Source organism: Chelonia mydas, chromosome 3 (genome assembly GCF_015237465.2).
Source record: "Chelonia mydas isolate rCheMyd1 chromosome 3, rCheMyd1.pri.v2, whole genome shotgun sequence".
In the NCBI taxonomy this organism is placed as follows: domain Eukaryota; kingdom Metazoa; phylum Chordata; order Testudines; family Cheloniidae; genus Chelonia; species Chelonia mydas.
Window position 1 is genome coordinate 43287963 of NC_057851.1, and position 16114 is coordinate 43304076.

The 16114-nt window shown below is 37.7% G+C and overlaps 1 protein-coding gene across 2 annotated transcripts in view; it reads left to right on the forward strand.

The window, feature by feature from the left end:
• Positions 1-16114, forward strand: part of AGPAT5 (1-acylglycerol-3-phosphate O-acyltransferase 5) — a 120199-nt gene that overhangs the window by 34726 nt on the left and 69359 nt on the right. For both annotated transcript variants that reach the window (XM_043542357.1, XM_007055053.4), the window contains exons 2-4: positions 2016-2085; positions 5600-5715; positions 13738-13827. In XM_043542357.1, coding sequence (XP_043398292.1) covers positions 2016-2085; positions 5600-5715; positions 13738-13827 — 276 coding nt within the window. The remainder of the gene's footprint in view (positions 1-2015; positions 2086-5599; positions 5716-13737; positions 13828-16114) is intronic.

The following is a 16114-nucleotide window of genomic DNA, read 5'->3' on the forward strand; positions in this document are numbered from 1 at the left end:
CTAAAGATAACAGGGAAAAATCCCTGGCTGGCAGGGGTAACAACAGTAAGAAGGGATGGTTGCGTGTGTTTTATAAAGTTTGTTGTTAACAAAAGAGATCCTAGCAATGGAAGAGTTCCATCACTAGACGGAGATGGTAAAGTTGTTAGTCATGATGCAGAAAAGGCAGAAATGTTCAATAAATATTTCTGTTCTGAATTTGGAAAGAAGTGGGATGATGTATTCCTATCATATAAGTACTTTCCAGTCAATTAGTAACTAAGGTGTCTGTTAGACAACATCTACTAGGAATAAACATTTTTAAATCAACAGGCCCAGATAACTTGCAGTCAAGAGTCATAAAAGAGCTGTATGAGGAGATCTCTGGCCCACTGATAATTTTTAATAAATCTTGGGGTACCGGGCAAATACCAGGGAGTGGAAGAGTGCAAATGTTGTGCCAATGTACAAGAAGTGCTGGGTTGACCCAGATAAATGTACGCCAGTGGTTAGCCTGACATTATTCTGAGGCAAAATAATGGAAAAGTTGATACAGGAGCCTGCCTTCAATTCAATTTATTTGATAGAGAATTGGAGGATAGGAATATAATTAATGTCAGTGGACATGGATTTATGGAAAATAGTCTTGTCAAACCTTATTTTATTCTTTGTTGAGATTGGTTGATAAAGGGAACTGCTTAAATGTAATATACTTAGACTTTTGTTAGCCATTTCATTTAGTATCAAACAACATTCTGATTAAAAAATTAGCACTGTACAAGATCATTAAATGGATTAAAATCTAGCTAACTGACAGATCTCAAAAAGCTGTCATTCGGGAATCATGATTTAATGGGGTTGTCTCTAGTGGGGTTCCATAGCAATTAGTCCCAGGCCTGATGCTATTCAACATTTTCATCAATGATCTGGAAGCATAAAATCAGAGTTGATAGCAGATGGTGCAAAGATTGGTGGAGTGGTATCATAATGATGACAGGGCATTTATACAGAGCAATCTGGATCACTTGGTAAGCTGGGCCCATTCAAACAAAATGTCTTAATACAGCCAAATGCAAAGTTATACATCTAGGATGAAAAGTAGGCCATGCCTACAGATTGAAGGTTTGTATCTTGGATAGCAATGGGTCTGAAAAAGATCTGCATGTCCCAGTGGACAAACAAATCAACATGAGCTCCCCATGTAATGTTGTGGGAGAAAGGGCTACATGTGATTGGGCCCAGTTTTGGTGTCCACATTTTAAAAAAAATATTGAAAAATTAGAGAAAGTGCAGAAAAGAACCACAAAAGTGATTTGAGGGCTGGAGAAAATGCCGTACAGCGAGAGCTTAAAGATCTAAATCTGTTTCGCTTATCAAAAAGATGAAGAGGTGATTTGATTGCATAAATACCTTCACAGGGAGAAAATACAAGGTACTAACATACTCTTTAGTCTAGCAGAAAAAAGGCATAACAAGAACTAGTGGCTGGAAGCAGGAACCAGACAAATTCAAATTGGAAGTTAAGCACAAATTTTTAACATTGGGACACACTACCAAGGGAAATGGTGGATTCTCCATCTCTTGATGTCTACAAGTCAAGACTGGATGGTCTTCTGGATGATATGCATTAGTCAAGCGCAGGTTATTGGGCTCAATGTAGGGGTAGCTGGGTGAAATTGTGTGTCCTGTGTAATCCAGGAAGTCAGACTAGGTGATATAATGGTCCTTTTTTTGCCTGAAATGCTATGAATTTATGAATCGCATGGGCATAAGGATCTGCCTTCCTGGATCCAGTGGCAGGATTGAGACTCAAATAAGGAAATGTCTTTCTTACTTCAGAAGCGGCGTATAGACATTACTCACTATTTGGAAATAAAGTATACACATAATGGGTCCTGATAAGATCTCATTAGAAGTTATTTTAGTTAATGGTGGTAACTGGCTGAGAAGTTCTGTTGCTTATTGTTCGTTAAGTCTCTTTATTAATTGAAGTAATGAATGTAAATAATGAAGTAATGTTTTATTTCTTTTTTTAGATTATAATCTATGGGGATTTGCCAAAAAATAAAGAAAATGTAGTATATTTATCAAATCATCAGTGTACAGGTTTGTATCTCATTTGTTTGCACTTTTTTTTTTTTTTTTTTTTTACTGAAAGATAGAAAAACAGAATTTTAAAGCTGTTGGTCATGTCATTTAAAGAGAAATATTTCAGATTTGCCTCTGAATAATCTTAAAGTATAGATAGTATATATGTTTTAGCTAAATCTCGGTAGTATTTATGTAATCTGTATTTTTTAAAAACAACCTTAGCAACAAAGTAGGAGATTTTTTTTAACAGAAAGTCATAAACTGACCTTGCAAATGTGTATTATAGCCACTTATTTCTTAAATTAGTTTCTTAAAAGGAGGGTGTCACAGATTGTTAACTCAGATTATTAGCTAATGTGAGTCCAGAGAAATATAATCTCCACATCAGAACCTGTGCTTTAAATTTCTGTTGGTGTTTCTGGACCTGAACCTGCAAAGTGTCTTTGCATATGATCCTATTCAGCACTGCGTGCAGCTAATGAGGGGCACTTGGCACCTTGCAAGGTTCAGCCCTATCTGAATTACCACAAAATGTAAGTCATAACATTTAAACTCTAAAACCAAGATGCACTCTAAACGGAGGGGATGAGGAGGCAGCTAAATTCAGCAAGAAAAACTCCTGAAATGATTTCCTCTCTCAAGCACCTTTCAGGATCAGGTCCTGAGTACCTTAACTTCCATTGACTTCAGTGAAGGCACTCAGCACCTTAGAGGAGTAAGCCTTTTAGTCCAATCTGCTATGCATTATAAGGTAACATGGTTCAGCTCTGCTCATCCAAGTTTCCTTATGTCTGGATTTCTCTACAGGGAAGACAGATACCACCTGTAACTCAAGGATAAAGGTTCAGTTACCTCCCTGCTAAACATTTGATTGAGTCTGTGCACCTCCTCAAACAAAGGTTGAGTGAGAAATCCCACTGAAAACTACAGCTAAGAATTGGTACTTACAAACTTATGTGCTTTATGGTCCATTTGTTTTAGCTTTCCTCAGAGGATTTAGGTGTACAGTTGGCTGATATGTGGGGGTGTTGGTATTTGATTTATGTGGTGCTGCTCGGTACAGGGGTGAACTGACAGTATTGCATTTTGTTTTTGTAACTTTAAAGGATTGGCTGTGTGCTCAGACCTTCTGTATGAGAGCTTTTTATTTATTCTAAATTGAATGAAATGTATTCATGAAGCTGTCTACAGCATAGTGTCTGGGCAATGATCAACAGTAATGGTTCTGTACCTAACTTGTTGATCATTGTCAACTCTGGAAGAGTCTCACCCATCATTTAAATTATATAGCACCCCCTAAATGCCCCCATTAGGCAGAAGCCCAGGAGAAAACAGTCTTGCACTGTGCTCTGAAGATCAATGGAATCTGGCTTTGGCAACCTAGGGAGAGCAGCAAGTTCCAGAGCTAAAGGCCCTCCACTGGAGTGATGCCACTGTATTTCTTTTGATTGATTTGACAAAGTCTGTTCTTACTTTAGATAAGTGTTTTGCGCTATTCATCACTGGTCTTTGCAGCTGATCTAAAAAGCAGCAATGAAGGACTCCAAAGGAGAAATCCATGGTGTCCTCAGAGGTAGGGGTCATAAAGAAGAAAAAGTTAAATGGCAAGGAAGTGAGGGAATCTCTCAAGCTTGAGTAGCGACATACAAAGTAGGGGACCTTCCAGGCTTGGAGGAGAGGAAAATATATTTTTCATACATGGTAGAGAAAACTAGTAACCTAAAACAAAATTTCCTGATAAATTCAGTGCACCTGATGGCTCTTTGTACGAGCAAATTGCAGAGGTACATGCCTAAATGCCACAAATTGGACTTTCAGTTGATCAATGAAACTGGAAAACAGGCAAGGCCCCTTTAAAATATATTGACTGTAATGTTTAACATATTAAAATAAGATGATTGTTATCAAATGTCTGCTTTCCATATTGTGGGACATGTAAGAAGTTGCCAATATGGAAATGGATTCTGATGCAAGGTTTTTCAGAAAGATGTAATTTGTGTATGCACATGGCCATACACACAAAATGCGTGTCATGTAAGGTTATTGCAAGCAACATGCCTAATGCAAATCTTCAACAACAAAGAAACAAAAAGTTAAGTAACAGTACATACCGTCTGTTCCTCCACCCAGAAAGATATACCTCACCACAAGCTCAATCACTGTGTACCACAGATAATGTATCTCAACCTTAACTCTGCCCCATTAGGAATGCCCCTCTTTCAGTGACCACTTTCTGAAACCTCCACTACAGTTATCTTCATAAAGACCAGATACCGCCCACTGTTACTTCTACACAGTTTTGGGAATTCATGTGAACTCAAACTTTATAGAATTTAAGTCAATGTGGCTACTTGCGTGCATAAAGTTATGCTTGTGCAAGATCAGCCCCTTAATCTTTGCAGATAATTGATGACAAAATTTCAAGTGTCACCAAGTTTTTGGATCTGGAGCTAAATTTTTTTTTCTTGTTAAAGATGTAGTGAAGTGCTGTCCGTGCATGGGAAATGACTGCCTGGGAAGGAGTACTGCAGAAAAGAATCGGGGGGTTATAGTGGATCACAGACTAAACAGGAGTCTACACTGTAATACTGTTGTTTAAAAAAAAATAAACAAACATACATTCTGGGATGTATTAGCAGAAGCATTGTAAGCAGGACACAAGAAGTAATTCTTTCACTCTATTGAGCACTAATAAGGCCTCAACTGGAGTACTGTGTCCAGTTGTAGACACCACACTTCAGGAAAGATAACGGACAAATTGGAGAAAGTCCAGAGAAGAGCAACAAAAAAGATTGAAGGTGTAGAAAACATGACCTATGAGGAAAGATTGAAAAAAAATGGGGTTTAATCTGGAGAAACAAAGACTGCGGCGGAGGCACATGATAACAATGTTCAGGTACATAAAAGATTGTAAAGAGCAGGGTGATAAATTGTTCTCCTTATCCACTGAGGATAGGACGAAAAGTAATAGGCTTAAATTCCAGCAAGGGAGATTTAGGTTAGATATTAGGAAAAAATTACTTAGGGGGGTTGTGGAATCTTTGTCATTGGAGATTTTTAAGAACAGTTTAGACAGACATCTGTCAGAGACGGTCTAGACAAAACTTAGTCCTGCCTCACTGTATGGGAATGGACTAGATGATTTATCAAGGTTCTTTCCAGTCCTACATTTCTATGATTCTGTAAAACTAAAAAACAAACAAAAACCCAACACCCATCTCTTGGAATGAAATATTTAAAGTTATGAATGAACAGGAGTAATTAATGTGTGGGGAAGAGTTGACAAGGAAGTAACAAATAAACGTGATTCTGGGAAGATTTCTTAGTATTGCCATTGAAAAATATCAGTTATCTTGAGTGTTTACTACATGCTTTTTTCCTCTCATGAGATTTCTGTTATGAACATCAGAAGCATAATTACTGTTTCAGAAGCACTTTATTACTATCTTATGTACAAAATGTGTTTTGTTTCCTCAGGGATATTTGAGGCCTAGTTTGACTAAAGAGTTCTGGGTTTTTGTCTTTGCAGTTGACTGGATTGTTGCAGACATGTTGGCAATCAGACAGAATGCTCTTGGACATGTCCGATACGTTTTGAAAGATGGGTTAAAATGGCTTCCCTTGTATGGGTGGTATTTTTCTCAGGTAACTCCCGTTTGTTTGGTTGTTTTTTTCCTACTGTTTGCACAGGTAGCGTAAAATTTATTATCTTCTTTACTGTGTATTTCTAATACTACTTGTCCAAAAGCAGTAGCAGTGAGTCAGAATTTTCTTGGTGTGCCTTTATTTTAAGAAGAAAATTACTTGGTCTCATTCAGAAGTGTGTACATTTGAACATTTATCTAATGTTGATGTAAAAAACAGCTGTTTATCAGAGGATCGATTCAGCTTTTTTAATTAATATTTCTAATTAACAAAATACTGTGTTTTAGAGTAATATCAGAATTAAAATCATGGGGCAGAATTTAGAGGTGGTGTCTAACTTGGGGTCCTTTACACTTGTTCTCCTTTTCAGATATTTACATATGTGTGCTTGTCAATGTGTAAGAGCCTGATTCTCCTTTCATACTTCTGTAAATTGGGGGTAATTTCATTGAAGAAAATGGAGTAATACTGATGTAAAACCAGTAAGAGAGGAGAACTGGGAGAATATTGTCTCTGTCATTTTGTCAAGGGAGATTGAAGTTTGCCTTCATGCTATTGCCACTGCAGAATGGTCAGGGTCACCTTAACCTGCAGGTGTCATGAGATCTGCACAGATCTCATTACACCAATAACGGACTAGTGCTTCTGCACAATTGTCTAGGCCAACCTCTCCCGCATGACAGCATGACTCCTTTAGTACAGTAGAACCTCAGAGTTACAAACACCTTGGGAACAGAGGTTGTTCGTAACTCTGAAATGTGCATAACTCTGAACAAAACGTTATATTTGTTCTTTCAAAAGTTTACAACTGAATATTGACTCAATACAGCATTGAACTTTACTATGCAGAAGAAAAATGCTGCTTTTAACCGTCTTAATTTAAATGAAACAAGCACACAAACAGTTACCTTATCTTGTCATATCTTTTTTTAAACATTCCCTTTATTTTTTTTTAGTAGTTTATGTTTAACACAATACTGCATTGTATTTGCTCTTTTTGGTCTCTGCTGCTGCCTGACTGCGTACTTCCAGTTCCAAATGAGGCATGTGGTTCAATGATTATTTCATAACTCTGGTCATAACTGAGGTTGAACTGTAACTACTGCCAGTGGCTGGCATGTCCATAGCTTGGGAGTAGTAGTTGTAGAGATGGTTTACTCAAAGTCAGTGCTGCTTGGAGCAAGCATCAATTCTCAAACACCCTGTGGGTATGGATGGGAGCATGCCACAGAAGGTATCTGCTTCCTTGCTCCACTCAACTCAGTACGCACAGAGCCCAAACCCTGTGGTGCTCCAGTGAAGGGGCTTCTATTGGGTCCTGAGAAAAGGGGAGAATGTGCTGTGGAGACAGTGACCCTTCCTTCTGTGTTCCCTCCCCACCCACTTAAGCCCTCAAACCAAAGTGACAGTTTCTGATGCTCTTTTATTTCTCCTCTGCCGTGCAGAGTGCAAGGAGAGACTACGATTTGTGGAAAGAGCACTATTGTTGCCCTTGCATATAGTCACTATGTCTCTGGTGGTCTAATTCTGCTTTTATTATAATGCTAACAGTTCAGGTTCTCTATTGCATCCACTATCACTAGGTGTCCAAAGTTATTTTTGTTATTTTCCAAAATCTTGCAATGGCTCGCTGGAATATTCTGTGTTCAACTTCCTGACTACTATACTGACTGTTAATAGACTGTTCCTCTGGAAATTAGTGTAAATGTAGGCTACACTTTTATACAGAACGTAGTTATTAACTTAAACCTGTGTAGTTTTGTGTGCCCCACAATATTTTTCACACAATTAAAGACATTAAACAGAGATGGATATATTACTAATCCAGGAACACAAATGGAAGACTGTTTACAGACACTAGTGTTGGGTCTGTATTAAAGAAAATGTGTTTAAATGACTGAAAAGGATACACCAGGACTGTAGTGCAAGCTATTAGGTATTTTTATTGTCTTTATCACACCAAACACTGCGAAAACATAAAACACTTCCTCCTCTTCCTGTTGATGCTCTGTCAGTGATGTCACTCACACTCCACTAAAACTTTCCAGTGATATGTACTTACGGAATACTCATGGAATTTATATTCCCTACCTCAGGTAAACATCCTGTTTGGAATATACACATATTTTGGCTACTCAGTTGTGCAGAATTCAGGCGCTAAGGAAACATATTTGTAAACATAGTTCATTGTTGATCTAGAAACATGTTTTAAAGTACAGAGGGAAAAAATTGAAAATATAGACAGTGTGCTTATGGACCTCCAGAAATCTGTTTTTGAGACATACACATATATTTTGATATTATTCAAAAGCAAATACAGTAGAAATTCAATATAAATTAGGAAACTGGATCTATAGATGACTGCATAGCTAACAAATTCCTTTTTTTAAATATGTATTTCTAATGGTAACAAACAAAGAAGCTCCTTACATTCATCTGCTATGGCACAGGATTGTTCTGTTAGCTAAAAATATAAAATCTATGTATCTAAAGTTGTCCTTAGTATTTTTGTGTGGGTCTGCAGAACAGTTTCTGCCCAGTCCTTCTCCACTAAAATGCAACCATGCTGGGTAAAAGGTCAGCAGAGAATTTTGGGAAAAATTTAGCAAAAAAAATACTCTTTTTTCTATGCTTCCTTCTAGTCCCCTACTAGCCATCACTGCTTGTCTGGGTAAGTAGCCATGCCTCAACTGGCTATCAGCCTGTGATGGTTTTGTGATTCCCTTCTGAGATGGAGTGACAGAACAAGTAATGAGGAGTTAATGCTCCATTGAATTTATGCTCGCTTTTGATGCTTTTTTTGGAGAGCAACATGCTAAGTGTGGCTCTCACTCTTCAAACAGAATATCACTTCTAATACTATGTGGGCTTCTGCAACCCACAAAGCTCATTTGGGCAAGTCCATCCTCAGTTTAGCCAGTGTCTAAAAAGATGGACAAATTATATGAATATTTACCCCAAGAGGATTTTTCAGACTCTTTGGTAGTAGAAGCTGCTGTTCAGAGACCTAAGGGTGGATTAGTACACTCTATTTCCTCAGATAAAAATAGAAAGAAAATGAATTTATTGGGAAGAAAAGTCTTCTCATCTTCCACATTAAGTTAAATTCCATGAATTACCAAGCCACAGTGCACTAACAATGCCGTCTTTGGAAGAAAATGTCAGTGTTTATTGACTTGCTCCTGAATGAACAGAGGAAACATGCTATCATAACAGAAGGTCTCTGAGTAGCATGACATGCCTTGATAGCATCTATTGACTTCAGATGCAGCAACTAGAGCTGTAGCTACTACGATTTCTATCAGAAGGTAAATTGGCTTGAATTTTTGGCACTGCCTCTAGAGAGCTAAAGTGGAGGATCTTCCTTTTAAAGGAAGAGGACCATTGGGAACCAGCACTGATGAGTTTCTGTAAAAGATGGAAAATAGATATACTGCCAGTTAGTTGAGCATCTGGAAAAGGCCACAAGTACTAGGTTTTAAATACCAAAGACAACACTGCCCTTGATTATCTTCTTACCTTACTCAAAGGAGACAGTAATATCACCAGCAATAGCCTCTTTGGCAGTTTTCTAAACCAAAAAAAAAAGAGCTTCAAACTGAGATCAAGGGGCAGCCAGGCATCTTGAGTAGCTATGTTATTGGGCAGTATGTTACTGGGCAGTATGTCAACTTTGTGACCTAAGACCCGAGAGCTCTGATCCAGTCTTAATCCAGGTTCACGCCCCTCCATTTGAGGACTGGCTATATCATTTTTTTCCACTGTTGGACTTTTATAACCATGGATAAGGCTACGATTTTTTTACGGAGCTCACAGAAGTCACAGAATCCATGACTTCCAGCGACCTCCGTGAATTCAGCCGGGAGCTGCAGGGTCCCCCGTAGCACCCGGCCCCCATGGGAGGCAGGAGCTCCTGGCCACTGCGGGGGGACCACGCCATAAATTCAACTAGAGCTGGGAGCAGGCCCCTGCAGCTGCCCAGCCTCTATAGGCAGTGTGCCGATCCCACAGCTGAGCTCCCCATTTTGTCATAGATATTCTTAGTAAAAGTCACGAGGTCAAAGGCTTCCATGATTTTTTCTTTAATGCCTGTGACCTGCCCCTGACTTTTACTAAAAATAGCCATGACAAAAACTTAGCCTTACCTATGGACAAGTGTATTTTAGAGATTGTCCGTAGAAGGTATTCAATACAATTTAAAAAAAAATATCCATCCTTCCAATTGTACTCTCCTTCCCTCTCACAGGAACCTGTTGAGATCAGAGATTCTAGCTCTCCTCAAAATAGGGCTAAAGAGGAGATAATATGTACTGCACCCCATAGAACCTGCATCACTCAATCCTTGAGATGGTACTTCTAAAAAAAAAAAAAAAGTTTATCATCTAATTTAAAATAAACCTGCACGCTTATATAACAGTAAAACTGAATAAAATAATAGTGTCTTACATTGACATAATACCAATCACTTGAGGGCCACAAAAGGCTTTGTAAACATGAGTCATATCAGTATCACGATCCTGCTGTGAAGTAGATGGTCCTCATGCTCCAGGACTTCCACTGGTTGCCTAGAGGGGTCAGGAAAGAATTTTTTCTCCAGTACACAATTGGCTAGGTGTAGTCTAAGTTGATTTATTTAGCCTTCCTCTTAAGCAGAGACTGGCCAGAGCAGGAGACAGAATAACATATGGTTCAGACTAGTGCTCTGAGATGGTACAGAGAATCCTTTTTCTATATGTTGGACTGGTATGTCTTGCTCACATGCTCAGGGTTATAACAGGTTGCCAGATTTCAAGTTGGGAAGCAACTTCCCCATGTCAGATTGGCTGGGACTTTGGGGGTTTGGTGGTTGGTTGTGTTTTTTTGTTTTGTTTGTTTTGGCCTTCCTTTGAAGCAGTGGGCATGGTTCATATGTTGGGATCATCTGGGCATCTCTCACCTAATCAAGTCCCTTTTATTGCAGAAGTCTTGGGTATTCATGGTACTTTGGTCTCTCACAATCTCTCCTTGTGACACAAAATAAAAGGTGGAAGCCTTTGCCTTATATTATACCTCAAGAAGTTCAATACTTTCATCAAGACATCTTGTTTCTGTATGCTACCCTAGCCTCTGTCATACCCTCACTTTGAAAGATTGGCTTGCAGCTCATTATTTAAAGGACAGGCATTTCCATATTTCCTCTTGTTCTTATTGCAAATACCGTCGTTTCTTAGTGGGAGAGGACTACTTCCAGTACAGGATCCTTCCATTTGGACGTTATGCTGCCTGCATAGTATTCTCAAAATGTCTATCAGCAGTGGCAGCTCATCTAAGAAGAGAGGGAATTCTCGTATACCCTTATTTGGAGGATTGACTAATAAAAGTGTCATTAAAGGAACATTTTTGTAGTGCTGTCCTCCGCACATGTACTCTCTTCAGAAATATGGTTTCATGATAAACCCTAAGAAGTCACTCTAACAAATCAGTTAGCAAATCTTATCTCTGTTAGACTCTGAGATAAGCAGAGTACTTCTTCCTCAAGAGAGGTTCCTGAATGTAAAATCAGCAGTAGAAACTTGGCACTCTCAAAGGGTAATGTTCTATCTCAAGTTGATGGGACTCTTAACTTCAACAACATATGCATGTCTCAAAATAAGAACTTCATAGCACTGGCTGTCAGCAAACTATAGACAAAGTGCAGACAGATGAATCAAAAGCTTTCCATTCCAAAGAAAGTGCTAATATCTCTAGATTAGCAAGCTCAACCTTATGATGTCCTCAAAGGGGTATCGTTCAGTCATCTTCCGTCCATAACAGATACTGCATGTGCATCCAACATAGAGTGGTATGCTCACTGCTGCAGGTTCACAGTCCAGGGACATTGGAATCCCCCCAAAGACAACATTACGTTAAATTATATTAAAACCTTCTAGAGCTCAGAGCAGTTTGTTGGGCATTTAAAAACATTCTAACCTCACGTCCAGCACAAAGTTGTTCGGGTGCTTATGGACAGCATCTCTAATATTATATATATGAAGAATCAGGAAGGTGCCCATTCTTAATTTTGCAGTGAGGCAATGGAAATGGTGCCCTCTCCACAACATGTGGCTATGCATCTAACAGGGAAAAACAGCCATCTGGAAGACCAGCTAAGCAGAATCATGATAGCCACCTGTGAGCGGTCACTGAAAACTTCAGTGATACAGGAAATCTTCACATGCTAGGGACACCCGTAGACAGACTTCTTCACAATGAAAGAAAATGCAAAATGGCAGAAGTTTTGTTCGGGAGCAGAGACCGACAGACATTCAATTTCAGATGTGTTCCTCATATCATCATGCCTTTCCTCCTATTATGTCTAATAACAGAGTGTTATGGGGGACATGAAGATAATTTTAATAGCGCCTATTTGTTCACAGATTTACTACACATCTCATAAGGGATGTACAAAACGTTGCCTGTCATTCCAGATTTGCTTACTCAACAGGATGGTTGAGTCTGCCAATCAGACACATACTCTGTTCACCTTATTTAGTTTTCTAATGGAACTGAATTTATTGCCTATCTTGTTCCATTTCTGTTCAGGATATATTAGTGAGCTCTGGAAAACGTTACATTTTAAAATAGAAAAGGTTCACAATTTGGGCAGAGGATGACGATAATGATCCCATCTCACAGCCTCAATCTAATGTATACTGAGTACTTCCTCCAGCTCAAAATAGCAGACCTATCTGTCTCTTCAATTTAAGGTTCATTTATTAGCCTTATCCGCCTTCCATTCTCTCAATGATAATAAATTGTTGTTTGCTCATAAGACCATATTTACTATCCTATTGAAAATCCATCATCCTCTTGGCACCTTAATGTAGTTTTCATATATTTAATGAAACATCTATTTGAGACTATAAGAGAATGTTCTTTACTTATGTGTTTAAATCTCTCAAAGATTTTTATTGAAAAAAATCAATGCAAGTAGTCTATTACAGTACTTAGAAAAAGCAGTAAATATGCAGCAGTGATGAAAAGATGATTTGGTAAGATAACAGATTTTAATTTTGAACATTCAAAAATATTGTTATTTATAACAATGAGGAATTTATTTTTAAGAGGCAAATTTTATTTATATCCTCTTTTTTATCTTTTTTGTTTTCATTGTGTTTCTCTCTTTTCAAAATTAATAGTGCAATCGGTCTCTCAGTTTTAAAATGTTAATAGTAATATGTCTGGGACAAGTTATAAAACTAATCTTTTCCAGGAAATGGTTTAGTTTTTCATAAGGTTTTCCAGTGAAAATGCTATTGTTGTGAAGAATTTTTGCCTTCTAAAACAAGTAGTTATTTTCATTTATCTGAGCATCATCAGTAGCTAATGTTCTCTTTGCAATTACCAGACTTTCTTTTGTTTGTGAAAGTGTATAATAGTGTGATATGATCAGTGCTGCTTGTTACTACATGCGCACATACATACATACGTACATATGTGTATCTTCAATATGATACCTATTACATGTGTCTTCAATATTTGTCTTGTGTTGCTATTTACAGCATGACATCCAGATTTGAAAATTCTGATCTGCAAATACTTATGCAAATGAATAACTTTACTCATGTGAGCAGTCCCACTAATCTCAGTGGTACTACTTGCATTAATAAAGTTACTTCTTTGTGTGTATTTGTAGGAATAGACCATCGTGTCAGTTCCAGTGTTGACTTCTGATTCAGTAACATTATTAAATGAGACAGGTCAGGTGCTTTCTAATTATTTGTGTGGACATTGTGATCTGCATGTATAACATTTCTCCTTATATGTAACTTTGTTGAAGAGTATGTATTGCTTATGCAAATGTAAAATAGTGTGTCTTTCATCCTGAGAGAGAATGTTCTTTACTATGCAGGCTGCTAATTTTATCTCAATAGATGCTTCTAATGACCTGTCACCATAATATCTAAAAAATTTTGTATCCAAATTCAAACGTTTTGTTTTTTCATCAAATGTAGTACGTGATAAATACTAAATACTTTTCATTTTGAAATGTTTATGTCCTAGCATGGAGGAATCTATGTAAAACGAAGTGCCAAATTTAATGAAAAAGAAATGAGAAACAAGTTGCAGGCCCAGGTGAAAGCTGAGACTCCAGTAAGATTACACTTTTTTCTCTTTATTTTATTATTATTTTTAAATAATCAATCTTTGTACTGGAAATGACTGCATCAGAGGAATTAGAAATAACTAATATTTGTAAATTACAAGACAAGCAACCATGTGCATGTTTTCTTTATGTATTTTCACTGATTATTCTTGATAATTAAGACTTCTAGTTAGTCACTGTTTATAAAGTCTCTAAAGTCTATATTACATAGGAAAAATTAAGTGTGTCAAACTTTTCTTCTCCAGTAAACCTTAGAGCTACCATTACAGCAGCTGAATTTCTTTCCAGAAACAGCCAATTTCACTGTTCCCTATATTTTAAAATAGCTTCTTGCTTACTGTAGTAATGCCTGTCAGACTGATTTTTTTTTTAAACTGTATATCAAATTAGTTTGGTCTTTTGAAAGTCAAGAAACATTCTTACAAAATGTTTAATTAATCAGCTGTCAGGATGATTAATCATTTTTAATGTAAGTGACATTTTAAAGCTGAATAACTTAGTCTGCTACAGGGAAAATCTCTTGATAATTTTCTATTTGAAGAACAACTGTTACTGCCAAGTGACTTTTCTCATGACTCCCTCTATGGTCCGTGGTTCAGTGGTTGGAATCACTATGCTTTCATTTGTATTAGTTATTGTACATTAATATGTTGTGTTTCCCCCCTTGTTGGCTTTGTGCATTATAACGCAGTTGGTAACACTTGAGATATCTCAGTTGATCAGCTATGCTTTAAATTATATGAAAAAGGAACCTACAAAAAGTGGAAACATGGACAAATTGCTAAGGATGAGTACAAAAGAATAGCACAAGCATGTAGGGACAAAATCAGAAAGGCTAAGGCACAAAATGGGTTACACCTACCAAGGGACATAGAAGGCATTAAGAAGAGGTCTTATAAGTACAGTAGGAGCAAGAGAAAGACAAAGGAAAGTGTAGGTCCTCTACTTAGCGGGGAAGGAGAGCTAATGATGGATGACATCAAAAAGTATGAGGTGTTTAATGCCTGTTTTGCTTCAGTCTTCACTAAAATGGTTAATTTTGTCCAGATACTTAACACAATTAACATTAACAACATGGGGAAAGGACCATAATCCAGAATAGGGAATATACAGGTTAAAGAATATTTAGATAAGTTAAGCCTGGTCTACACTTAAAAGTTAGGTCAACATAGCTGCATCCAGTTAGGAATGAGAAAAATCTACACCCCTGACCGAGGTAGCTATGCCAACCGAACCCCCAGGATAGACACAGTTATATCAAAGGAAGAATGCGTCTGTCAACATAGCTACCATCATTTAGGAAGATGATGTTTGTACTCCGATGGCAAAGGCCCATACCGTTGATATAGGCTGCATCTACAGTAACAGAGTTTTGCTGCCATAACTACAGCGATTTGGCTGTGCCGGTATAGTCTCTGTAGTGTAGGCATACTTCCAAATGTATTCAAGTGGATGGAATTCCCCTTTGGGTACTTAAGGAACTAGCTGAAGCAATCTCAGAATTACTAGCTATTATCTTCGAGAACTCACGGAGGATGGGTGAGGTCCCATAGGATTGGAACAGAACAAACATATTACCTGTCTTTAAAGAGGGGAACAGGAGGACCCAGGGAATTATAGACCAGTTTGCCTGACTTCGGTTCCAGGAAGGATACTGGAACAAATTAGTAAACAATTAGTTTGTAAGCATCTGAAGCATAATAGGGTTATAAGTAATAGCCAACATGGATTTGTCAAGAACAGATCATGCCAAACCAATCTAATTTTCTTTCTTGACAGTGTTACTTGCCTACTGGATAGGGGAGAAGCAGTAGACACTATATATCTTGATTTTAATAAGGCTTTTGACAGAGTCCCACATGACATCCTCATAGTCAAACTAAAGAAATAAGTCTGTCCTGTGTCTAGTACCATTTAATATTTTCATTAATGACTTGGATAATGTGGTGGAGAGTGTGCACATAAAATGTGTGAATAAATCCAAACTTGGTGGGTTGTAAGTGCTATGGAGGAAGTGCAAAATATTATACTTAAGAAGGAAAAATCAAATGGGGAATAAATGGGCAAGGCAGTAGTACTTCTGTAAAGGATCTGCAGATTATGGTGGATCACACTTTGAGTATGGGTCAAGAAAGTGACACATTTTGAAAAAGAATGGTGATCAGTTTTTCTCCATGTCCATTGAAGGCAGGACAAGAAATAATCAGCTTAATCTGCAGCAAGGGAGATTTAGGTTAGATGTTAGCAAAATCTTTCTCACTATAAGGATAGTTA